The sequence below is a fragment of the Ascaphus truei genome, chromosome 3 (genome assembly GCF_040206685.1).
Source record: "Ascaphus truei isolate aAscTru1 chromosome 3, aAscTru1.hap1, whole genome shotgun sequence".
NCBI classification, from domain to species: domain Eukaryota; kingdom Metazoa; phylum Chordata; class Amphibia; order Anura; family Ascaphidae; genus Ascaphus; species Ascaphus truei.
In genome coordinates this window covers 363,032,851-363,058,730 of record NC_134485.1, presented here as the reverse complement: position 1 = coordinate 363,058,730, position 25,880 = coordinate 363,032,851, and the positions used below count along the sequence as shown (strand labels likewise).

The 25,880-nt window shown below is 40.8% G+C and overlaps 1 protein-coding gene across 4 annotated transcripts in view; it reads right to left on the bottom strand.

Moving 5' to 3' along the window:
• Positions 1–25,880, bottom strand: part of DCLK1 (doublecortin like kinase 1) — a 371,284-nt gene that overhangs the window by 101,497 nt on the left and 243,907 nt on the right. For 3 of the 4 annotated variants that reach the window (XM_075592105.1, XM_075592104.1, XM_075592108.1), the window contains exon 6: positions 21,753–21,847. In XM_075592105.1, the coding sequence (XP_075448220.1) occupies positions 21,753–21,847 (95 nt within the window). Of the gene's footprint in view, positions 1–21,752; positions 21,848–22,768; positions 23,247–25,880 lie in introns of those variants that run through there. The other variant, XM_075592107.1, reaches the window with a different exon arrangement.

Genomic DNA, 25,880 nt, shown 5'->3' with positions numbered 1-25,880 from the left:
GTGGAGGTCACCAAGAAGTATGACCAGGGTAATTATGCTCCTGGAAGCTACTAGTTTTTGTAAGTTAAAAACGATTGTCAGGAATGATACATGAGGACAATATGCACTTTCAGTTCAAGTTTGTTCTCAATTTAAGAACAATAGCACTCTAGCTCCATTCACAGTGATCCTACTGTATGTTGTAACCATCACAATGATGTCACCTCAAGAAGGACTGTATTGAATGGGTGTTAATGTCCCAAGGGCATAAATCCAGAACATCTCCCTGCAATTTAGTATTGCTCGCCACTTTAACACATGCCCCTTAGGATCAATTACTACATTTTCTTACAGTGCCATAGAAAACATTCATATACATCCTAGGGGAGGAGACAGGGAATCCATACTAAATTGCAGGGAGATGTTCTGGATTTATGCCCTAGGGACATTAACACCCAGGGGCATGAATCAGGACTGGGAACTCAAGCACTTCTTGAAATAATGTCCCACTCTAATATATATGTCCATTCATTGGACATGTATAGTGATATATATATATATATATATATATATATATTTCTTTAACGAAATATACATGTAGTTTCTAACATTATTAATAAATGCTGATGAGTATCTGTGCATAAGTGGGTTGACAACCAACAAATTTTTTATATTAACTGCTCCATTTTCTTGACCTCAATATCCATTATGACTATTATCTGTATTTTATATTTGATATGCATATTCCACCTGTAATTTGTCCGTCAATATGACATAATTGTAATAGATAAATATATATGGGAAAATACTATTTATTATATAATTTATCTCTCTATATACCTACATGATTTGATAGACATATTGTTTTTTGAAATAAGTTGTATTTTACTATTGTACTTTTCACCTTTGTATCCCTTCCATTCCAGTTCGTGATTCGCAGATTTAGTGTTATCTGTTTTTAATATTCTTACTATTTTTTCTGCTTAATAATTTTTTTTAGGTTTTCTACAAGTTTTTCTATGTTTAGTCACTTGTCCCCCTATCAGTCTTTCCTTGCTCCCATCCCCCCCCCCTTCCACCCCGCTCGTTCCCTCGTTCCTATGCTCGATAGGTATTGTGCTAAGAGATATGATTGGAGGTTGAGCCTCAATGCCTGTGTTCATGCGGGGGATGTTTTGACTGTAATTATCCAGCGCTGTGTGTTCATGTGGGCGGGGGTGGTTCACGGGACTGCAGGGTCGGCGCGTCACTCCCCTCTCACTCGTAACACACCCACTGAACCTAGTTTATCAATTGGTTAGAAATCTGACCAATGGTATTGAATGTCTGCGATTTTCGCGCCAAAATGACGCAGCGTTGTGACGTAGGTGGGCGGTGAGTACTCTATAAGACTGTGAAGGGGAGATGACGCGAATCATCTCTTTGATAAAGGACACTTTGTCCGAAACGCGTCAGAGTGTTTGTCCCCGTTACCATGTTGCTATAATAAATTTTTGAACCCACACACTGCTGGTCCCCGCTCCTACTTGCTGTGCACCGCTGCAATCTCAGGATTCCTCTCTAGCAAGACAACTAAGCGTGATGCACGCACCCAACGAAGCTGCTATCTTGTGAGTATTGTTTTCCCCCCTTATCCATGGGGATTTGCTGACCGGTAACAGTGTAACAGTGAGGATACCCTGCTCCGTCGAGTCCTACAAGAATATTGGTATGTTAACCCTTCAATTGACTCTATCTTATGGACAGTCATATATTACAGAAGGATCACTGACTATCATACACTGAGTCCAATACTCTATTTAGCTTTATGTGCTTCTATTTTACCATGATATGTGGACTTTGATGTCTTAATATATGGATTTCTGTTATGTCTGAATCGGATTGAGCACTGCCATTGGGACTCGTGCCCTAAACTACCTATGTCAAATTTAGACCGCAGATAGATATCCTATTTTTGTATTTACAGTATATAGATCCAAACATTATCCAATGATGTCTCATAAGGGGACAAAATCAATTCTTTTCTGACTCTAATAATGTTTTATAACAAGGTTGATCCAAGAGGGATCAGAAAGAAACCCCACACGTTGCACTCATGCTGATATTTGTAATATGTATTCAGGGCTCGATGGATCCCTGAGATACAGTATCTCTTAGAGGCAGGTCTAATGACATATGGATCAGCTAATAAAGAAAATAATAAAATTTTAAATACATATATCAAATATTACAGTGTGACATGTATATACAGTGATATTTAAAATCCCCCAGAGTGGAGCAGAGACACACTAGTATATTAGGGAAGTCTATGCCTATAGGATCGAAACGGCTTGTTAGTGTGCACAAGCTATACACAAACTGCCTGCCTGGTATTAATTGACTTGGCACTCTCTCACAGTGTCAGAACACCAGGAGGCCAGGTATCAAAATAATAGCTATGTAGCAAAATATTGATAAATGTGTATCTAAGTGTGTGTGTATAGTGACAAGGATAGCATACATTGTCTCTAAATAGAAAATACACTCACTGGGTATAGATGTCACAATAGTACAAAAGGCAAATTACCATTCAGGTCTACACATAACATATAACTCTCATAGGGTTCAATAGTATCAGCTAGCATTTACCCAGAGGTACCGTGGTGTATACGTTATATAAGGTACAACTATCGTAGGTAACTTCAATATAGCTTAGCACCAAACGATCTGTTACTAGGCGTAGTGCGGTCACAGAGGACCCTGAGTGGAGGAAAAAGGAACCGGTATACAAGCCGTGTATAGTCAGGGATGTCAGGACTGCATCACCGCTCCACAGACGTCACCGTCGTGACGCCTCTACTGCCGACCTAGGTTTTGAGTGAAAGCCACGCTTCTTCCGGGGGAGGAGTCTATCAGCTGATCTACTAGCATGATAGATATATGCCTGGTGTAAAGAGGTGTCATATCTTGCTAGCCAATCAGACAGTTCATACTGTATGTGAAGGCATCCAATCGGGTGCAATGCAAGACTGTGCTATATTGTTTGCACGTTAATATCCTCAGGAATATACATGAAGTAAATTGTCACCAGAGATAGAGCAACCATTATAGGGAACTAATGGTAGGTAGTTGATATATAGAATATAAAAGTCATGGGACTATGAGCAATGCTAAACAGGATCAGGCTGGAGGCAAGGTGCAGTAGAAAAAACTTTATTGCGGCATATAAGCCAGGATTAAAAAGACGTAGGGAAAATCCTCTGATGCGTTTCGTCCCTTAAGGACTTTATCAAAGAGTGATTTCAGGTATTTCAGACATTGCTTTTATAGCCCTACTTGTCCCTTGTCTACCTAGTTGATATATAGGACTCTAATAGAATAAGGATACGTCACTCAAGTATTTAATCTCAAGTGTCTTGAAGCATGAAAGATGTATATCTCTCACTATCAATGTCATATAATGGGTGATAATATTATTATAATAAATTGAAGAAAGGGTGTTGTGTTGGTATATGTGATAAATAATGTTCATGGTGAAGGTGATGCTTGAAGGTGATTCAAAAGGTGAGTAAATATAGAGTGTAAATAGTGTAGGACTGTGAGATCGCTGTTTGATCTACCCAAAATGGTCAATACAGATCATATCATGTTTAAAATGCCCTATACAACTTTTTATCCCCCCCCCCTCCAAAAAACCTCCCGAAATAAACTTTCAACTATATAGCGTACAGTAATAGTGTGGACGATGATTAATTGGTAAGCATATCTTAAGTTATTAAATATCTTTGTGCCTAGATATAATGTAGCAGTGCATACTTGGAATATAAGGCACATAACTATCAAGGTATATTAAAGATAGATACCATATTGTGAATACAGACAATTCCTAAAGTAAAGGGGAATAAATAAATTTCTCATTCAGTCCAGATGAACTCAGGGTCTGTAGCTGGAAGATCCATCTGCATTCTCTTTGGAGCAGATGTTTATCCCAGTTGGTGTGGACCCAGGCGTATATGTTCAACCCCTGCAAATCGCAGTTTATGACTGTCACCTCTGTGTGTTTCAATGATGTGTTTAGCCACAGGAGTGTCTAGTGTATTTTTAATCGCTCCAGTATATTCAAGTACTCTGGTTTTTAGTTGTCTATGTGTCTTCCCAACATATAATTTACCACAATCGCAGGAGATTAAATAAACAACACCAGTAGTAGAACAATTGATGAAATGTTTAATTTTAAATGTTTGGAACCTCCTGAAGCACCCCTTTTAGATCAGGATCTTCTAGAAGCATGTACCAACGTTTCCGGAAGATGCCCTGAATGTTCCTCCACTGGTTATTATATGTGGTGATAAACCTGATGGTCTCTTCTATCAGTTTATGGGTGTTCTTTGCAAGTAATTTGGGTCTAGGGGTGGTGAGTGCTCTATAACAGGCTTTTTTTATTATGTCTTTGTTATGGCCATGTTCGTTTAATCTTGCGCCCATTTCTACAGCTTGTTTTTGATATTCAGGTACCGTTGAGCAATTGCGCCTCAACCTAAGAAATTGTCCTGTCGGGAAATTGTTGATGACATGTTTAGGGTGATGCCTGTCTGCCTTTAACAAATTGTTAGTAGAGGTGGGTTTTCTAAAGATGCTCGTTTGGAGTTTACAATCTGTGTTCATAATAATTGTAAGTTCTAGAAATTCAGTGTGAACTTTCTTCACTTGATATGTTAATTTAAAGTTGGGTTCATTGTTATTCAATGATTCCACAAAGTCATTCAAAAGACATTCAGTGCCCCTCCACAGAAGGAGTACCTCGATATATCTTATCCATAATTCGACATGTTCAGTAAATATTTCCTGGGTCTCGCTGAAGACCACGTTTCCTCCAACCAGCCAAGATATAGGTTGGCGTAGGTGGGGGCACAGGTGGTCCCTATTGCGGTACTCTGTACTTGACGAAACAGTTGTTTGTCAAATAGGAAAAAGTTACATGTAAAGACATATTCTAGTAGTTTGAGAATGAATTTGTTGTGAAGTTTAGAATTTTCATTCCTTACTTTCAGGAAGTGTGATACGATGCCTCCGTCCCTTCTGACATTAAAAATCTATACGCCTGCCTCTTCCTTTCCATTTCCTCCCCTACCTTTTTATTTAGCCACATTGGTTTAGACATGTTTCTTTTGTATTTATTACCCAAGCATATACACTGACACGTCTACTAATCTAACAATGTTTTAAAAACTGCCCATTTATCGTCCATATTTTCCCTTTAAATTGTCATCCAAATGTATTCCCGTATAACATGGTTTTTGAACATTTATTTCAAATGAGACCATGATATGATCACTGATTCCCAAATGTTCCCTGACTTGAATATGTATTATTACTTCACATTGCTTGACATTACCAAATCCATGAATGCCCCTCTCCTGGTTGGTTCTTCAATAATTTGGGTCATGCAATTGTCTGTTAGTACCCCCAAAAACCTGTTTCGTTTTGTTGTAATGCTAGTCTCATTGCTACAGTCTATGTCTGGATAATTAAAATCACCCATTATGAAAACATGACAAAGGTTTGCTGCCTTCTCCTTTGGCAAAATTATTTTAACGTCTTCAATCTCAGATATTTGGTGGTTTATCGCATATCCCTACAAACAGTTGTTTTGCACTTTTACCCACACTGCTAATTTCTATCCAAAACTCTACATATTCATCATTCCCTTCATATACATCTTCCCTTATAATAGGTTTTTAAATCCAGTTCAACATATAAACATACTCTATCACCTCTTCTATTTGCTTGATCCCATCAAAAAAGGGAATAACCCACTGTATATGAACTGACCAATCATGAGTTTCATTCCAACCTTGATATCAAACTCCTCCATTTTATCTATCAGGCTTCTTGTATTAGCAAGCATGCACTTAAGTTTTTTTTTTTTACCAGTGTCTGCTATTGTTAAATTATCTGTTCCTGGGTTTCTACTTCAATTGAATTTATTAGTTTACTAGTATTATCTGTATTTAATACGGGTGCATCCCTTCTTGCCAAACTTAAACTCCCTCCCCCCCACACACACACCACCTTCATGACTCATAGCTATTTCCCCATTCATATCTATTTTGTCTAGTCCATTACCTTTTGCTTTTACCTTCCCTTTCCTTCCTAGATTAAAATCTTCTCCAACCTCTTTAACATCCTCCCTCCAGCACAGAAGATCCCTCTTCATTGAGGTGCAATCCATCCCTACTCTAAAGATAGCACCTCTCAGAGAAGGACTCCCAGTTATTTAAAACCACTAAAACACTCCTTCCTACACCACTTTCTTAGCCATGCATTAATACCCCCTTAAGTGACAACTTCCTTCCTGGGGTATGCGCATGGCACAGGAAGTATTTCTGAAAATACTACCTTGGGAGTCCTTCCCTTAAACTTGCAGCCTAGCTCTCAAGCGTACTTAGACCGCCGGGTCGGTCCCAGCCCCTCCAAACAATCTGTCTACCCAATCCACTATGTACCATACCCAAGCACTCGGGAGACAACAACTGTTTGGTCCATGAGATCACGGGAACAGACTGCACTGTCTACCCCCCTAATAAAGGAGTCTCCTACCCCCACATCCTTTCTTGGAATATCTGAGTAACCTGAGTCCCCTGTGTGCTGGAGGAGCTACTGCCCTGCCGGCCCCAATATTTTCACTCAATCTGGTAAATGTATTGGGATGGGTCAGAACTGGCCTGCCTCTTCCTCTTCTCCCTGATTCCCCAACTGTTACCCAGCTACCTACCTCTTTCTGGTCCTCAGTTACAGCTTCACCCTCTGCACCACCAGTCCCAGCCATAGCCTTCTCAGTGAGCAATAAACTCCTTTCAAGATCATCATTTCCCCTTCAGGTCAGCAATCAGACTCCAAAGAGACCACCTGCTCACACTTCTCACAGCGGTGGGCTCCCTGGAACAGCTTCTCCAAGTACATATATATGTGGCATGATGTGCATTGAGTGACATTCTCAATCCTGCTCATTGTAGCAAATATGGAGTATTAAGTGCTAACATTTGACTGTAGTTCTATATATCTTGTTTCCATCCGCCTTTATTTTAACTCCTGGTTATAACTCCACACTTAATCTAAACTGCTCTTGAACCTCACTGCAATTCAGTCACACAGTTCAGTGCTGGCATGCTCAAGAATTCGTTACAAACCTCTGTTTAAAGAACAGACACACACCAATCAAGTATGTTAGGTAAACAATTAACTTACACACACCCACTGCAATCTCCCAAAATGTACTACAAACTTCCAATTCCCACACAATCAAAATAAATTAACCCACTGTACACTCTCCAAGCTCATACACCAATGTTAGTAATATGCATTGCAATTCACTTTCCTTCTGGTTATAACTCCACATTTAATCCAAACCGGACTTGAACCACACTGCAATTCAATCACACAGCTCATTGCTAGCGAGCTCCACTTGTCCTTGGAATCGAGAGAGGAAATGTCACCCTCAGTATTTTGCATCATAGTCTTCCATGCATAAGGCACATCTAGTTGAAAGTTGGCATCATATTTTCCAACATTTGAAAGATTCTATTAGGGAGATTTGAGATGAACATACAGGAGATCTCCAAAACGTCTATTTACTTGAATAAGGAAGACAGCAGAAAAATCCTACTGTACATCTTTCAACTTAAACTCAGGGTGTCTCCCTCATAAATAGCAGAAGTTGGTCAGCGTGGTTGCCCTTTGTAGTGCCAATATGATGCACAAATAAACAAACCAAAATATTGTTTACCTCGTTAGGAGATAAACAAAAAATGTATGTCGATGTACTTATTTAATTCTGACTCTAGATACCAGCGGAAGGAAGGAAGGAAATTGAGCTAACAGTTTTTTGGGAGATGTGGTCATATTTTTAGAAAAACACTGTTGACTAAATGTTAGATTTAAACCTGGGTTTCCATTATTACCATTGTGTGTTTAAGGTCTAGGATTCAGCCCTGGGTTAGAAGGATACAGCAGGAATCAATACTTTGGGGACAGAAATAATATACACACGTCTCTAAGTCCTCACGCATATTCTCAATCATTTGAGTCATATGCATGTAACATATCCCATTCTATGGAGATATTGCAATTACGTTGAATGTACTGAAACCCATTCGAAAGATGGGACTTGACCATACCATAATACCTATTATAATAAAACGTTAACCATAATATAAATGGGAAAATTAAAAGGTTAAATGCCATTCAAGTAACATGTTTAAGATTAGACAATGCGTCAATGTCTTAGTGCTGCATACATCACTGGCACAAAACAAAAATAGTAATATGTGGCTTTATTTAACACACACACACATCTAACCATTATGGGCAATAGAAAGATGGACAACAGAAAAAATAACATTACAGAAGCAATTATTCTGTCCAAAAACTTTGACGTGTCTGTAATTACTACAGTACATTAATGAAAGCACGTTTCTGCTAGAGGGAGTACAGTGAATGCTGAATATGCCCATCTGGATATCCAGTGCTGACATACACATCTGTCATTAAAACAGCCCTAACATCAAAGTCTGGCACAAGGACTTCTTTCAAACCTGTGTTTCAACATGTCGAAACAAATAGGCTGGCAAAGCAGACCTTCTACATCAAAAGCAGAAAAAATAAACCCTGGATAGAAAAAAAACCTGCTTAAAATTAGGGCATTCATTCCTTAATAATGGGAACAGATTTTTCAAAACAGCTCATGTTGCTAAGCAACTCTGGAGAAAAGCATGATATCTGTTTCACATACTCTTCTGTACGGACAGACATTTATTTGTATATAGTATTTAGATAAGTTACGCAAAGGTACCTGTACTGTACAGTCTGCATGTACAAAAAAAAAAAAACCTTAATCTGAAAAACATGCAATCTGTTTATTTTTATATCTAATAGCAAACTGGTAATGGTCTTGAAGTCAGACTCTGTCCTAGCTGAAAGACTTATTTTCCATCATCCTTAAAACCGAGGGTCCTCCGGCGCGTTGCTATTGATACCTTACTCCAACCTGCGGTTAAGAAGTTGCCTTCCTACTGAGTCACGCCTTCATCACCAAACATCGTCTCCCTATTTGGCCCTTGTGACACAGCACCTTTAAAATTGGCTTTTTTTAAAGGTGCTGTGTCACAAGGGCCAAATAGGGAGACGATGTTTGGTGATGAAGGCGTGACTCAGTAGGAAGGCAACTTCTTAACCGCAGGTTGGAGTAAGGTATCAATAGCAACGCGCCGGAGGACCCCCCTTTTTTCTACCAGTATCCACACAGAGGTTGGTGAATCACCTCTGAGAGACTCAGGCTGCGGAACTGCTTTGTGCCAAGGACAGGAGCCATATATTGAACAGTAGGCTAATTCTTTTTTGGCGCAACTTTTCTCTCTTTTTATCCTTAAAACCGAGAAACATTCTCACTGCATAGATTAGGATTTCAATTCTTATACAGAAATCGAATCTGTGAAAGAGTCATCAGGGGAATATCTCACAATATTGGGAGCCCAAAAACCTGAAGACAAATTTGGCATTGTGTGATCCCAACTTAGTCATTTGATCTCCATCATAGAGCAGAGGACAGAATGTGTTATGTACTGTATGCACATTGTATAACTTGTCATGCACTGCAACAGCAAAGTGCCAAAGTGAATTTTTTATTCCCAATGAAGGGCTAAAACACTGGCTCTTGTCCAAATATCATCGCATTATTAGGCTAAATATGCAAGAGAAGACAAGTGCAGATATTGTCATGTCCCAGGAAGATAAGTCTGCCAGTTATATCATATAACATTACTGTGTTTTCCCACTGCAATGTGTAATTATCTGCACATCTCCAAAACTGTTCCATGTGCTACATCTAGATACGTTTGACCCCTTTGATGCTGGACTGTGCTGCAACAAATGAATATTTGATATGCTGCTGCTAATCATGAAAGCATTAATTCCCATAATAACAATAATAATTATTATATTCACCTTCGCATAATATTTCTTAAAGCGGCAATCAAAGTGGCCATTTATTTTCTTAATTTTAATTTCTTTACATTGGATTGAAGCAGGGGGTCTCCGAAACTGAAACTGAAACCCATTCATTTCCAGGGACCCTCTGCTTCCCGAAATACTTACCTCCAAATGGGATGGAAGTAGCCTTGCACGCTCGCCAGCTTGGTTCATGTAATGGTGTTTTTTCAAAGCTCCCATTTCCTGTGGGCCAATAGGAAGCTGTGACATCATACAGTGCGGCTTCCTATTGGCTCACATCATGCGGTAGCTTTAAACTTTGACAAGATCCGGCACCCACTTTGGAGGTAAGTATCTCGGGAAGCAGGGGGTCCGTGGAGAGGAAATTAATAGGGTTAAGCTTTGGAGACGCATTGTTTCAAGCCTATGTTAAAAAAAAAAAAGACGTTAGGATTGCTCCTTTAATAGGGTGAATATTTTAGTCTCGGCAAACCGGGACAAATGTCACGCATGCGCAGTTATGAGTGCTGACTGCACATGAGCAAACTGCGAGCGCCGACTGCACATCCGCGAATGGCGAGTGCCGACTGCACATGCTCAACATGTGCATGTGCACAAGTGGCTGGCATAAAATACACCCACCCCCTTTTATACCCCCCAATACATACATAAAATACACCCACCCCCTTTTATACATGTAAAATACACCTCCATGCATATAAAAAATACACGTACCACCCAATACATATAAAAATACACCCACCCCCCCAATACATATTAAAAAAAACTGATATACCTTGGGGATAGTCTCAGGCTGGGCCCGGTGGTTGCAGGGGGCCTGGCAGCCGGACAAGGTAGTTGCCGCCGGGCCCCAGCTCTCCACCAGCTGCAGGCCTCTCCCTCACTATCCCACGCTTAGCTTCTGACGTCAGCCCGCGCCGGACCTCCCTCTCATGCCGGAAGCTGGGCCAAGCTTACTTCTGGCGCGCTGATGTGACAGAGGCCCATTGAGCACCAATATCGGAAGCTCAGCGTTGGACAGAGTGAGGGAGGTCCGCAGCTGGGGGAGAGCTGGGGTCCGGCATAACTGTTTTGTCCGGCCGCTGGGCCCCCTGCAGCTACCCGGCCCAGGAAATGTCCCGGCTGTCCCCCCTTTCGGCAACCCTGAGAATAATACTCTCTAAAGTTCTAACTTAGAATACTGACGCTTTCATTGTTGTAGATATGTTGGTAATAAAAGCATTAATTTTAGCTTCAGGAATTTGCATTGTCGGTTGTCCACAATATTTTATTCCTTTTAAATAACTCTGCCCACAACACTCTTTCACATCTGATAGCCTCTTTTCAATTCAAGGCTTAAGTCAGACAGTTTAACGGCACTGGCATTAAGTGGTGGTCACCCTATGCCAAGCGGCTATTCTTTTATGATACAAACCCTGTTAAAAAAAAACAAAAAAACATATGGACAAAGCATTCTTAAAAAAAAAAGCCTCACAAGAAAATTCAACCTGCTACTTTTGAAGACTGAGGTTGAAGAAAAAAATGCAATATCTGTGGAAATATAAACAGGACGTTATTGGAATCCAGAAAACATGTGGCACTTATTAAAGCTTAATAAATGTCCCCCCGTTTTACTGCTAGTTGCTGCTCAGATACTGGACAGTGTATGTTCTCCAGTAGGTTATGATGAAATACATGATGAGTAGAACATCCATATACTGTATATACAGGCATACCCCGCATTAACATACGCAATGGGACCGGAGCATGTATGTAAAGCGAAAACGTACTTAAAGTGAAGCACTCCCTTTTCCCACTTATCGATGCATGTACTGTACTGCAATCGTCATATACAGGCATAACTGATGTAAATAACACATTTGTAACAGTCTCTATAGTCTCCCCACTTGCGCACAGCTTCGGTACAGGTAGGGAGCCGGTATTGCTGTTCAGGATGTGATGACAAGCGCATGCGTGAGCTGCCGTTTGCCTATTGGGCGATATGTACTTACTCGCGAGTGTACTTAAAGTGAGTGTACTTAAAGCGGGGTATGCCTGTACACAATTATGAAATGGTATTGAAGTTGGCAGTGAAACTACATTACAAAAAAAACAAAAAAAAACTAGATCTTAGGGGCTCATGCAGAGAGCATAGATAAGGAAATAGCGCCATCTTCATGCGAAAAAACTAGCCAGAAATCCTTAAACTCGGGAGAAAATGGCGCGATTTTTAAAAGTGCTCTGAAAAATTTTCAAAGCTGTAAAACTCGCCAAACTCGTGGCGAGAACCTGAAACTCGCCATGCTAATATAGCGTGGTATTCCAGAAGCTCCGAATCGCTGGAACACGCCAATATGTGCATTAGTATGGCGAGTTTCAAATAGCCAGGAAAAGTTGGCAATTTGCAGTTTTTTGCCGAAATGAGTTAACAACGTTCTCTGCATAACACCTTCACTAACGGCAAATCTGTGGCTATTTTACAGCCATTTTAAACTTTTTTAACGTTCCTCTCTGCATAAGCCCCTTAACTTGTAAAAAACAAAACAAAAACCTAATTAGCAGGGTTTCTGTCAGTGGCTAGCAAAAATTAATATTTCTTTCCAATGGCAATTGCACTGATCGCCATTTCTGTTAGCATGTAATATTTGATAACGAATGAAACAGACCAGAATAGTAACTTGTATTTAAGATCAAGTATACCTGGGATATGGCTATAAAAATGAAATATGTGCAACTTTTCTCTTACATACATCACACTTTATTTATAGCTTGATGTATGCTAATGTACTCTGCATATGTATGTGTAGACAAAATAAAATTTAAGAGAAAGAAATATAAGTGCATTGTGTATGACTGTGTAAGCACTTGAGGGGAAGGTGATAGCAGTGATAAATGCTCATGTACTGTAAGTGAATAAGACTGAACAGAATTTAAGTGTGAAGGTGTCGTAGAAGAGTATTGCCAGAAATAAAGGTTAAGATGTCCAGAATTCCGCAGAGGCTGGTGTGGGAAAAAGCCTTCAATCTTGAAAAGCAGTTGAGAAAGAGTACAGAATAGGAAGGTTGGCCGTGATGTTTACGAGCAATCGAGAGATCAGAGCTAACAGTATGTGAAAAGGGGCGTCAGAATGTAACTAATAAAAGGGAGTCGAACCTTGTTGAAAGTAAACAATTGATGCATAGGGAGCTAGCAGAGAAAGTTAGTCTGGTTTATACTGTACTGTATAGATCTGCGGTGGCCAATGCCAGTCCTCAAGGGCCACGAACATGTCAGGTTTTAAGGATATCTCTGCATCAGCACAGTCGTTGACTGAGCCACTGATTGAGCCACCTGGGCTGAAGCAGGGATATCCTTAAAACCTAATTTGTTGGTGGCGCTTGAGGTATAGATAGAGGTAGGTGAATATACTCAGAATAAAGTGAGATGATATTGTGGAATACTTCCAAGTGGGGAGATGATAGAGTGAAAATATAAATAATAAACGTTCACAGCAATCAGTGCAAGGACATCCAGAAAAACAAACAATGACGAGCAAAGACAATATGGAGAATAAGATCGGACTGTTGCCTTGATTAAAAAAGCTAACAAACCGTGATACAGCTGTAGTAAATCAGGATTACTGGATTACAATTTAAACTGGTTACCTACAAATGCAATGTCAATTGTTCCAGCTTGTCCACAAATTTCACTGCTAAGATTTTTTTTTTTTACATTTGAGATATACTGTATATCATTTTATTCTTAAAAGGATGTTTCTTACACAGTTTACAAATATTACCACTGATATCATAAGGTAAAAAGAGTAACACCTCTACGATCTGGCTTCCGCATTGCTCACTCGACTGAAACAGGCCTCACCAAAATAATGACAATCCATGCTGCCAAAGACAGAGGTCATTACACTCTGCTCATATTACTTGACCTCTTTGCAGCATTTGACACCGTGTACCACCCTCTTCTCCTTCACATTCTCCATACACTTGGTATTCGTATCAAAGCTATATTCTAGATCTCCTCTTACCTCTCCGATCGTACTTTCAGTGTCTCTTCTCCTAACACCTCCTCCTCTATCGATCTCTCTGTGGGGGTACCCCAGGGCTCTGTCCTGGGACCTCTTGTCTTTTCTCTGTACACACTTTCTCTATGTGACCTAATCACATTTCTTGGGTTTAAATATCACCTCTATGCCGACGGCACACAAATTTACTTTTCAACCACTGACCTTACACCTGCTGTACAGACCAAAGTTTCAGAATGTCCCTCTACGATATCATCCTGGATGACCCTCCGCTGACAAACTTAACATGGCAAAAACAGAGCTCCACTTACTTTCTCCCAAACCTGGCCCTACTACCTTTTTCCACATTACTGTTGGAAGTACTATCATTCACCCAGTAGCACAAGCACGTTGCCTAGGGGGTCACACTCAACTCCTCTCTCACATTCTCCTCTCACATTCAAAACGTTTCTAAAACCTGCCGCTTTTTCCTCCACAATATTACAAAGATACGCCCTTACCTCTGTTACTCAACTGCTAAAACTCTGACTCAGGCCCTCATTCTTTCCCATCTCGATTACTGCAACCTCCTGCTGTCCGGCCTTCCTGCCTCTCACCTGTCTCCCCTACAATCTATTCTAAACGCTACTGTCAGAATCACTCTACTCTTTCCTAAATCTTTCTCAGCGTCTCCCCTGCTGAAATCACTCTCCTGGCTTCCTATCAAATCCTGCATCTCACACTCAATTCTCCTCACTTTTAAAGCTTTACACTCTTCTGCCCCTCCTTACATCTCAGCCCTAATTTCTCGCTATGTACAATCCCGACTCTTGCGTTCTTCTCAAGGATGTCTTCTTTCGACACCCTTTGTATCTAAAGCCCTCTCCCGCCTTAAACCTTTCTCACTGACTGCCCCACACCTCTGGAATGCCCTTCCCCTAATACCTGACTAGCACCCTCTCTATCCACCTTTAAGACCCACATTACGACACATTTGTTTAAAGAAGTATATGACTAGCACCGTGGCTAATACTATACACATGATACATAACGTGGATCCTCCCAGAGGGGGGTAAAACTCTGCACCGCCAAGGAATCAATGAAGGCTGAATATTGGCAGTGAAAAAACTTTTATTGGCACAGAGGTGCAAGCGGATCCTCTGACGCGTTTCAGCCTACAAGACCTTTGTCAAACTCTTTGACAAAGGCCTTGTAGGCTGAAACGCGTCAGAGGATCCGCTTGCACCTCTGTGCCAATAAAAGTTTTTTCACTGCCAATATTCAGCCTTCATTGATTCCTTGGCGGTGCAGCGTTTTACCCCCCTCTGGGAGGATCCACGCAATGCTGTTCAATATCGCCAGCACGCCAACCTGCTGATGATGCTTCGTTCACCTCCTGACTGAACCCGGAAGTTCTGCTGTTGCCGCCGGTCAGCTGACCACCCACCGCGATCTAGCAGATGCAGGGTTGGCGGTGAAGAGGATATCGGCCATCCGCGACGCTGGGGCGCCCCTTCCACTCCACACTTACCTGATACCAGGACAGGTCGGACAACACGAGAGCTTACATCTCCTTTGAGAAGAGGACCCAGCAGGTACAGTGCATACGGCCCCAGGATATACAAGTGAGTCTTTTTTATCTCAACTCCATAGTGCTTGAGGCAAGCCAGTTGTTGGAAAGGCATCATACACGTTATACTTAATCCACGTGGGGCTGTTCCTACCTGTACTCCGGTTTTACACTATATTATATTATTGCATCATCAAGCAGGACTTTTCTATTTCTGAGCGCTTGTTGGGTTTATCTTGGATTTACCCGTTATACACATGATACATAAAGCTTGGCCCCTGCAGACACACTTAGCCGAATGCCCTCCTGCTGTCTCTGGACGTTCTTCCTATCTACCAATTAGATTGTAAACTCTTCGGAGCAGGGACTCCTCTTCCGATATGTCACTTTTATGTCTCAAGCACTTATTCCCATGACTTATTTGTATTATTTGTTATTTATATGATTGTCACGTGTATTACTACTGTGAAGTGCTATGTACAATAATGGCGCTATATAAATAAAGACATACATACATACGAAATAAGACTGCCCTAAACTACATCAAATGCTGCAAGCGGGCACCAGGGAATATAGACTTGAGTTCTGACCCTGTACTCTATACAAATGTGGCCAGGTCCCCTTGTCCCTTTACCTCCTGCTGCAGCTGACAGCGGAGGCTGGGGAGAGTGCGGGGAGGTGCGCGGGTGCATCCGACGGATGCCGGGGACAGGCGGCATGCTGTGGCCGGTGGAGGGGCAACCGGGTTGCCGGAGGTCCCCGGTGGCTCCCTTCACATGGTGCTGCCATGTTGGTATGCGCGCGCATGCGCAGGGGGCAGGAACAGTGGCGGCCATTACTGAATAAGCCCCACAGGGTAATCACAGTTCCCAGCAGCCCCTGGGGCTGTGGATCACCCGATGCTAGCCAACCAATAGAGCTCCAGGATTCCCCTGCTCAGAGAGTTGTTACATTTGACACGCTGCGAGCCACAGCAGTCTGAGCTGGGCTGAGCTGGGAAGAGTAAGGGTGTGCTCAGGGTGTCAGTGGCCCCTGAGCTAGGCCAGAGACCCCCTCATAGGCCCCGACTCCCCCTATACTATTAGATAGGAACACTGCCCCTGTAGTTGCAGAGTGTCATGGACATAGTAGGACCACCACACAGATAGAGACTCTCTTCATGGTGGGACCCTCCAGCTGGATACCACCCGACCTAGAGGTGGACACCTTCGGCGATGACGACAGCATGGGACAGATGGGCACCCTATCTTCAGTCAGTGGTACTAGGTGCTGGAGCACCTAGCAGGTATCAGAAAGTCAACAAGTGCACCAACTATACACTCTCACTGTGGGCAGCGCTGTCACACACTTTGGGGAGGGTTGGCTCCTGTGGACACCAGGGTGGTTAGGTGCCCAGGGCACCTCAGTACATTGGGGAACACCCTACTAGGGTGTGGACAAGGAGGTTGAACAGTGGGATACAGTGTGGGGCTAAGGCCGTGCGACGCCTGTGTTATATGCATTATAGTAGTCTAAGTTGCATGCAGTAAACCTGTTATTATATACGTCTGTGCGTAATTATTGTATTGGGTCCCATGAAGGGGATATCTGGTGCTATCAGGATCCCTCACAGGTGGAGGCGCTGTCACCGGATGATCCAGGCACACCCCTGGCTCCCACCAGCGGAGTTTCAGGGCTCCTGTGAGCTGCAGGTAAAGCACCTCATACACTCAGTAGTCACCACATCTTCCAGAGGGTGGGGGAAACAGCGCTATGCAAACATTAAACATTGGAAAATACGCCTGAAGCAGCAGTTTAAAAATAGATTAATCTATATCAAGTAAAAACCCTCCAGCATTCTTGCCATTACATATGAGAAGGAGTCCATGTACCAGGCTATCTTGCAGTAATACTGCCCATTCTATGTCAATGAGATGTGCAGTTTTGTTATTGGTGAAATTGCACAAAGGACAATATTTTTATGCGATGTAAAGTATTTGAAGCAAGATTTATCTTGTATCTGATGGGTCTGAGGTTAAACCTCTTTGGTCAACAATGTACGTCAAATTTAAGAAACTCGGTTAACAAGTTTTTTATTTTTGACATCAATGCAAGCACAAAAAATGCCAGATATCAGTTCAGGGGATAGCTCTAAGAATAGGAACTAAAGGACCTCATGAAACAAGATGTTCAAGCTTTAAAGAATGTAGCAGATAGAAAACTGAAGGACAGTTGCTAAAATATGGGTTACTATTATATTATTTTGGAATGCAATTTTTTTTATCAGTTTGCTTCAAACTTAAAAAAAATACCAAACAATTATGGGTAGTCAACAATATAATCATTACTATGCTTTATACCATTCCGGTCTCTTTCAAGGAGCTAATCTGAATGTTTTCAAAATACATATAAAACAAAAAAAAAAATGAAATATAAATGTCCCTCCCACTTCAGTGTACAGATGTCTTCAAAGAAATATGAAAGATCAGAGAGCTACAAGCAATACAATATACTATTAAATTATTTTAACTTTAACACAATAACAAAGGAAAACCGGCATTACAAATTCAATCTCAACAACTAACACGTTTGTTGTGCATGAGGCTATTTGAGGGAAGTAGCTATATCAATAGTTGTCATTTCTAAAAACTGTAATAAAAAAAGTGGAAGAACAGGATCTGGATGCTCTGTGGTCCTGGAACGTAGTGATAACAGAAAATAAAGGCTTCGGTTTACTGTTCAATTTTCGTTTTTTTGTTTTCTGACGGTTCCTATAAATCAGTAGCCGAGGACATTATGCTTTGTTATAATTGCTTTCCTCGGAGTGTGGGTTCCATACTGTTATCATATGGTCCTTTATTGTGTATGTGTAAATACAGTGGAATGGGAATTCCAGGCTTGTAAATGTTTGAGAATAAATTGGGTTGCTAAGGGCAACAGATATCAATGTCCAGAAAATACCCACTGTTTGTAGAAACCTATGTCTTTGATTAAAAAATAAAAGTTAAAAGCTTCCTGATTTATAACTCTGTATGGATTTATAGCAGTAACCGCTATTTGTAAAAGTGCAAATAGCCCTACAATTCACAGAATGACCGTAGATGGTGCGGCCTTTTTTTATGCTGCTTGTACTCGTTATGTGTTTTTGTACGTGCAAATAATTGCTGCCATATTTTCTCATGGTTGTGATGTATTTTGAAATTACGCATCTGATTCTAATAAAATGCAACCTACATTGAAATATTGTTGAAATATTGAAATATTCAGTTTGGCTTCGATCACAATTACTGGTGGGCCATCAAATCCTGGTTATCTGGGGGTTTTTTTTATTTTATTTTTTTAAGCTTTGTAGCTTAGGAATGTAAAGTGTTATGGATATTCCAATAAAAAGTAAAAATGGGGTGAACAAGCAATTTCTAAAAGTATTAGACATAAAAGAGCCTGAGAAGTGTGGATTATTGCTCTGATGTAATTTACACATTGTAGCAGAATCCTAACCAGTAAGCTGCAAGAATGTCCTATGGGATTGATATTTTTTAGATGTATTCGTCTATTACAGAAGAAAGGGATAGAAGAACTGAGCTGATGCTGCAGGCGGATACATAGCTTTTTAGTGTCATCTTGTTTTTAAAGAAAGAAATCTGCCTATAAATGATGCTGAACTAAAATCAGAAAAACTTGTTCATGGTGATAGCTTTCGGCAGGAAAAAAAAATGTACTTGGAAACTGGGTTACCTCGATAATATTTGTATGTACACAATTTCAAGTGACTTCAAACAAAAATAAGAGATGTTCACTGGGTCAGCTATTGCTTAGGGGTACAGCTTGTGGAATAGAAAAGCTGAAAAGCATGTGTTTCCTCTTCTGTAAGGTTTAATGCTACCAGTTTATGTTTAGCCAGTGGGCACTCCAAGGATCCGTGTGTCAAAACAAATTAAATATTATTCGTGTGTCAACAGAGATCAGGGGCACATGTATAAGAATATTTCCAGAATCTTACTAACAGAGGATCAATAAATAAGAACCTACTGTCGTTTGTTGTTCTAACTTCTATACAGTGCTTTGAGCATCAGATCCCAAATGCATCATGTTCTCTTTGAGAAACATACTTTTCCCGCCCCAGACACAATAAGGGTATGGAAGCAAAAATGTAATAAAACCTTCCCCAGTTAAAGGTGCAGCGAAGATAAAGAACCAATGAGGGCATCTACATAGCTTCCACGTGCCCAGAAAACCTGTATTATTCATCACAGTGTCAGATGTTCTGCACTGGAAACCCCCCAGGTGGGATTGCTGCAGCAAGACATATCAGACGTTTCTATCCTTCACCCTGTACTAAACTTCCATTGTCTTATCACCCCCAGCTACTTAGGAAGTATTGTATTGGTAGTCAGTCTAAGAAATGGAAGATGACTGTATCAATTAGAGCAGGGGTGGGCAACTCTCGTCCTCAAGAGCCACCACCAAGATTTTAAGGATATCCCAGCTTCAGAACCAGTGACGGAGCCACTAAGTAAGCCACTCGTTCTGAAGCAGGGATAGCCTGAAAACCTGACCTGTTGGGGGATCTTGAGGACTGTAATTGATGACCCCTGAATTGGAGAATAACCTACCATAATAAGTATTGATCATGGGGTACGCAGATCACACAACTCGACTGACAGTTGTGGAGAAGGTGTCACATCTACCATAAATTCTTAATTGGACTTTTTGCCATTGACTTCAGATTCTAAACTTATGTTTTTGTGTTCAAATTTACTATTTAATTAATGAAAGCTCAAAAATAGTCAATCAGAATTTGTCAATTAATCATGATTAACAGATTTGCACCTCTTTATTCTTAAGGAGAGATTAAACGCTGGTTCAGGATACTACACCCTAATTCGGCTGTTTTTGCCATGGCCTTGAATGACAGTTCCACCAGATTGAGAAGCGATACCCTGCACCAACCGGCGCATAGTGAATTCCGGCAAATGAATGAAGCACTAAAAATATTAAACACGTTTAATTGATGGTATAAGATAGCAATGTTCTTTGCCTCTCCTGTAATTTAAGTATTGGCTAAAAGGATCAATAGAGGGGCTAAGAAGAAGTTACTTGGCGCACATTCGGTAGTGGGATTTCAGTATCTTTTCTGTTGCATTTCCTGGTTTATGGTGTATCGTTACAATCTGCCAGCAGGTTGAGTGCAATAAACACATGTGCCTAACAAGACAACCGATTGGCACACTGTCAGTCTGTATGATAAGGGAGCGTTGTGGTGGCTTTTGGAAGTTCACACACACTGGGTTAAAACAGACATTATTTTAATAGGGAGAGAGGAACCAAAAATGTACACGGGGCTACAATATCAGTACATGGTATGAGTACATTCTTTCTTGTGGGCGAGGCACCCCTTCTACTAATTTCAACGTAACCCTTTTTGTAAACATACAGTATAGTAAACTAGTAATTAAAGCTGGCTATGTTAGTTTTCTTACAGCCTGTATATTTTCCTGCTGAAGTTTGGATGTCTTCGGATGAAGTCAACTATTGAGAAACTGTCCCATGGCCTTATTGATTGTTTTACTCCTTACATTTACACGTAACTTATACTTGAGGTTTAATACTATAATAACTTACTTTGTACAAACTGATAAAAAGTTTAGGAAATCAAAGTCATGTCATCTAATTGCAGGAATTTAAGCTACCCTTAACATGTATAGCACAACTGGTATGTTTTCATTTTACTTTTGGAAACACAAACCACTGGAAAAAATAGAATGAATCACAAATGTTTTCATGTGCTGGCGAGGGCTCAGTTTGTTACACATTGAATTCTAAGTAGATGTTTATATATCCGTATGAAATGCTTGTACTTTTCTGTGCTTAGCTTGTGTTCTGTTGTCTTCCACTGTGTAATGTTTGAAAAATAAACCCCCTGGGAGATTAATGAGCTACCCTGTATAAACCAGGCAATGGGATTGCTAGGACCTCACCACAGCAATCTGGGTACCATATAATTGCCTCTGTAGCCATACAGGACTTCTTATAATCTTATAACACCATGTCAAATATCATTTGCCAAGTTGGCACTCAACACTGATGGGGATAAATGAATAAATTAAGCCATCATTTCTCTCTCCAGCACAATACATTTCTGACGGACACATGACTGTGACAACATGTGAAGCACTGCATTGAGGATCGGCTGAACAGAGGTTATGGTCACTTGCACTGTATCTTTGGTCATATAAGCAAGTGAGAAAATAAAAACTGTACCCTCTGCTTCCGCAGGCTCCCCGGGCTGGTTGGCGATGGACTTGGTGATTTTCCGGAGCGAGGTGTAGAAAGCTGGCTCCCTGGGGTTCCATTAACTGAGGGGAAGAAAATGAATAAAATATATATACATGAATCAGAGATTAAAAAAAAAAAAAGAGCTTTTTCTTTATGGTGTTCATGTATTTGATTTCTGAACGTTTTAAAAGGGACTAAGATTTCTACATACAGTACATCAATTTATAATGCAGAAGTTTTACTGCTGCAGCATGAAGCATGTCCATCCTTTAACAAAATCAAAGCTGTGCTGTAAAGCAGCGGTACCATGAGCTGGAGGATTTAACAGTGATTGCTTACAGATAAAGATAAAGAAACGGTTTCCCATATGAACAGTTTGTATGCTCTTCACTTGAGAGGGACCAGCCCAGCAATGTGCAGCAAGCAAATCTAGCTACGAAAGGGTTCGTGGTTTATTAAAAAATACCAATCTCATCTGCACTGAAAGCTCAACTTTACTGTAATATGCATTTTATGTTGACATGATAGCTTACATTGTTTTCTTTCACCAATGTATTCAGTTGTAAGGCACTTGAACTTGCTTTCTCTAAACTCCTCAATAATATTAAACTTGGTAAAAAAAAATAATACAATTTGTAAGTACCAATTGTTAATTTCCAAACAAAATGTATCCAGGCATATAAAAAAATTAAACCTGTGAAATCAAATATTTAAGATATATCATATTTTGGCAGGTGTACTGTAAATGAAAGCCGGTAATACCAGCTTACTGTATGTTGGCTAACAATCTGAAATGCATACCCCATGTGTAAGATAGTCTCAAAGATAGTGGCTAATGTCAAATGTAACAAATTCTATTCTAGCCCATTATGTTTACTATATCACACAACAAACGGGTACATTATTGCATTACTGTTAAAAATGAGTTGCATACGGACATACCGGTTTGGTATGCAATCCATTTTTAAAGCTCAGGAGAAAATAAGGCATTTGTAACTTACCTTCTATGAGCTCTAACATGGATCAGGCTTTTGTGATAACGGGTAATTTTAAAAAGGGAAAAAATCCTGCTTTGGACGTAAGCCGTTACACAGGGGAAAAAATAGTGGTGAGATTAGTTACAGGAATCCAGGCTGCTCACACACTGAACAGAGTGAGATGCAGGATTCATAAGCAGATGCCTTTTATACGTAAGCTTGACGTCTACTGAGCAGCAGTGGGAGGTGCAGGTGCTGTCTTAGGGCTACATCAAAGGTGTCAATTAAACCAAAACGCTGCAGCTATACAACGCAGAGAAAAATGCATCCCCCACTTTCTTTCTATAAAACCCCCAAAGCCTTAGTAATTTAATATGCCATGTTGTGAATCATTACACGGCTCTTTAGGAAGGGTAAAATATCAACTGACTCATCTGAAAATGAAAAAGACAATAACCCTTATAAAACCATTGATGATTGTTGGAACCGGCAGCAAAGTCCTACACAGATGCTTTACTTTTTCAAGCTTTAAACACATGCATTTGTCTGACTAAATAAACCGTTGTTGGCTATAGAGAGATGTTTCCGATGTTATGCTAAAAAAAAAAAGCGTTCATTTCCAAATGCACTAATTGCTTCTAACATCTTGTTTCTGCTTTTTATTCATTTTCCAGTAATATTCTGCACTTACTGCCCTTCGTGGAAATCAAGTGGATTTGGCTCTGTCCAGCATATATAATGTATTTCAGATTTCATTACTGAAGTGTTAAATTGTATGTAGGAAATGTGACATCAATTTCAGCAGTGTCACTTATACTGAAGGAGGGATACTTTGTGCAAATTCATGCCAAGTGTTCAAGTCACTAGTTTCTATGAAAAGTCATATGGTTTAAAGAAAATGAGGATGGTATTTCCAACATGGTACAAAGGAACGGGAACACCGAGCCCTAAAAATAACATCAGTATGACTCAGGGCATAATATATATTTACAGAAGTTATTAGCTACTTAGCTTCCAATCTCAATGTCGGAGAAGGTAAAACCACCAAGCTGTAGCTAAGCCACAGTCAGGTTGTTCACTTTTTAAAGCAAGGTTTAAACAAACGAAAAAAACAGAGAAAGGCTGAGGATCAACTCGGTCACTGTACTAACAGACCAAAGTATTTAGTAGACAGTAGTGATAAACTGGTGGGTGCAGACTGTGAATGGGTGAATAGACAGAAAATAAAAAATAAATAAAACAGTGCTCTCACAAAGAATTCACTTTACTTTATTTAAACAGTAATTAAAAAGTTAACATAAATATTGTTTAGAGATGCGCTGACGGGGACTACCCCCGCTGCAGGCGTCTCCAACCTCGAACCAATCCCCTGAGAGGGGCCGTGTTCAAGTCCCTAGGAGGCTGGTCCCTCGGGACACAGATCAATCCAACGTTGCGGATGATCTGTTGAGCCATACCTATGGGCACAAGGTCCCCACTCGTGCTGACCCAAGTGGGTTCCTGCTGAACATGTATATATTTACCAACAGCACTACACTGTTGAAACTGACAATGCTATTCTTATTTTTTTTGTATGTTACTTGTTTCTCCATCCTCCCCCAGCCTCACGTGTCACCCCCCCTCGCCCATCCCCCCCCTTTTCCTACCTCCGCGGAGAGAGGAGCCACCGACATGGATCCACTTGGAGCCTCTATCACCACATCCCCAGTCAATCCAACAGATGGAGATCCCGGCCCCAGGAACGGGGTAAGAACCTGGTGCACAATCCGCATTCCACACCTGTTATCATTAGATGGCTTTAACATTATTTCACATAACGTGAAAGGTCTCAATAGCCCCATCAAACGCAAATTGGCATTTACAGAATATAAGAGAAGAGGCGCTGACATATTGATGCTCCAAGAGACTCACTTTAGTAATAAGAGCGCCCCCCGCAATATGGATAAGCAATACTCTCAGTTCTACCTCTCCTCGGCCCCCGAAAAAAAGAAGGGAATAGCTATACTTTTCCACAATAAGATCCCCTTTACTGCTAAAACAGTAAAAAAGGACAAAGAAGGTCGCTACATTATCCTGGCAGGCTTCATACATGAGCAACCTATCACCTTAGCGGCCGTGTATGCTCCTTGCGAGAAAGATGCACAATTTTTTGACACCTTCTTCCAAATCCTACACACATGGGCACATGGTCATATAATCGTAGCAAGGGATTTCAACATAGCCCTTCAGCCACCATTAGATAGATCCAGCACCCCTAAAGAGAATAACAAAAGAGAGCGGCTCGCCCTAACCTCTGGCCTCCGGAAAAACCATCTGACAGATATTTGGAGAGAGTTACACCCACTAGATAGGGATTATACATTCTACTCACACCCTCACAACTCGTACAGTAGAATCGACTACTTCTTCGTCTCTAGTAGACTGGTCCCGTTGGTCGCCCGAGCGGACATCCATGATATTTCGTGGTCTGACCATGCACCTATAGAGCTAAGGTGTAACCAAATTAAACATGACAGGCTCGGAGCAAACTGGAAACTAAAGGAATACCTTTTAAAAATACCTGACATATGCGAACACATTGGTAAGGAAATAGACCAATTCTTTGAAATCAACACAGGCTCTGTGGAATCTCGGATGGTTCTCTGGGAGGCTCACAAGGCGACCCTTAGAGGTACATTGATAAGTGTCGCAGCGAGATGCAAGCAAGAAAGGGATGCTAAAATTATCACCCTTCAGTCTAAATTAAGCTCCCTGTCTGTGAGACATAAAAAAAATTCAGACCCGCCGGCTCTCAAAGATTTGAAAGATACTAAGATTGAATTAAATATGCTTTTGACATCCAGGGCAGACAATTCTCTATGCTGATCCAAGAGGAAATTTTACGAGAGGGCAAACAGGCCAGATACGATGCTGGCCCGACTGCTACGTAACAGACAGTCCAACTATAATATTCAATCAATTAGACTGAAATCAGGCCCCACCTCGGCCAACCCTAAAATTATAGTTGACGAATTTGGTAAATTCTATGAGTCTCTTTACAACGGGGAGAAAGTGGCACACTCACCAAAAGCGAGTAAGACCCTTGGAGATTTCCGGGCAAACTCGAATCTAGCAAAGCTCACTGAGGCGGACAGAG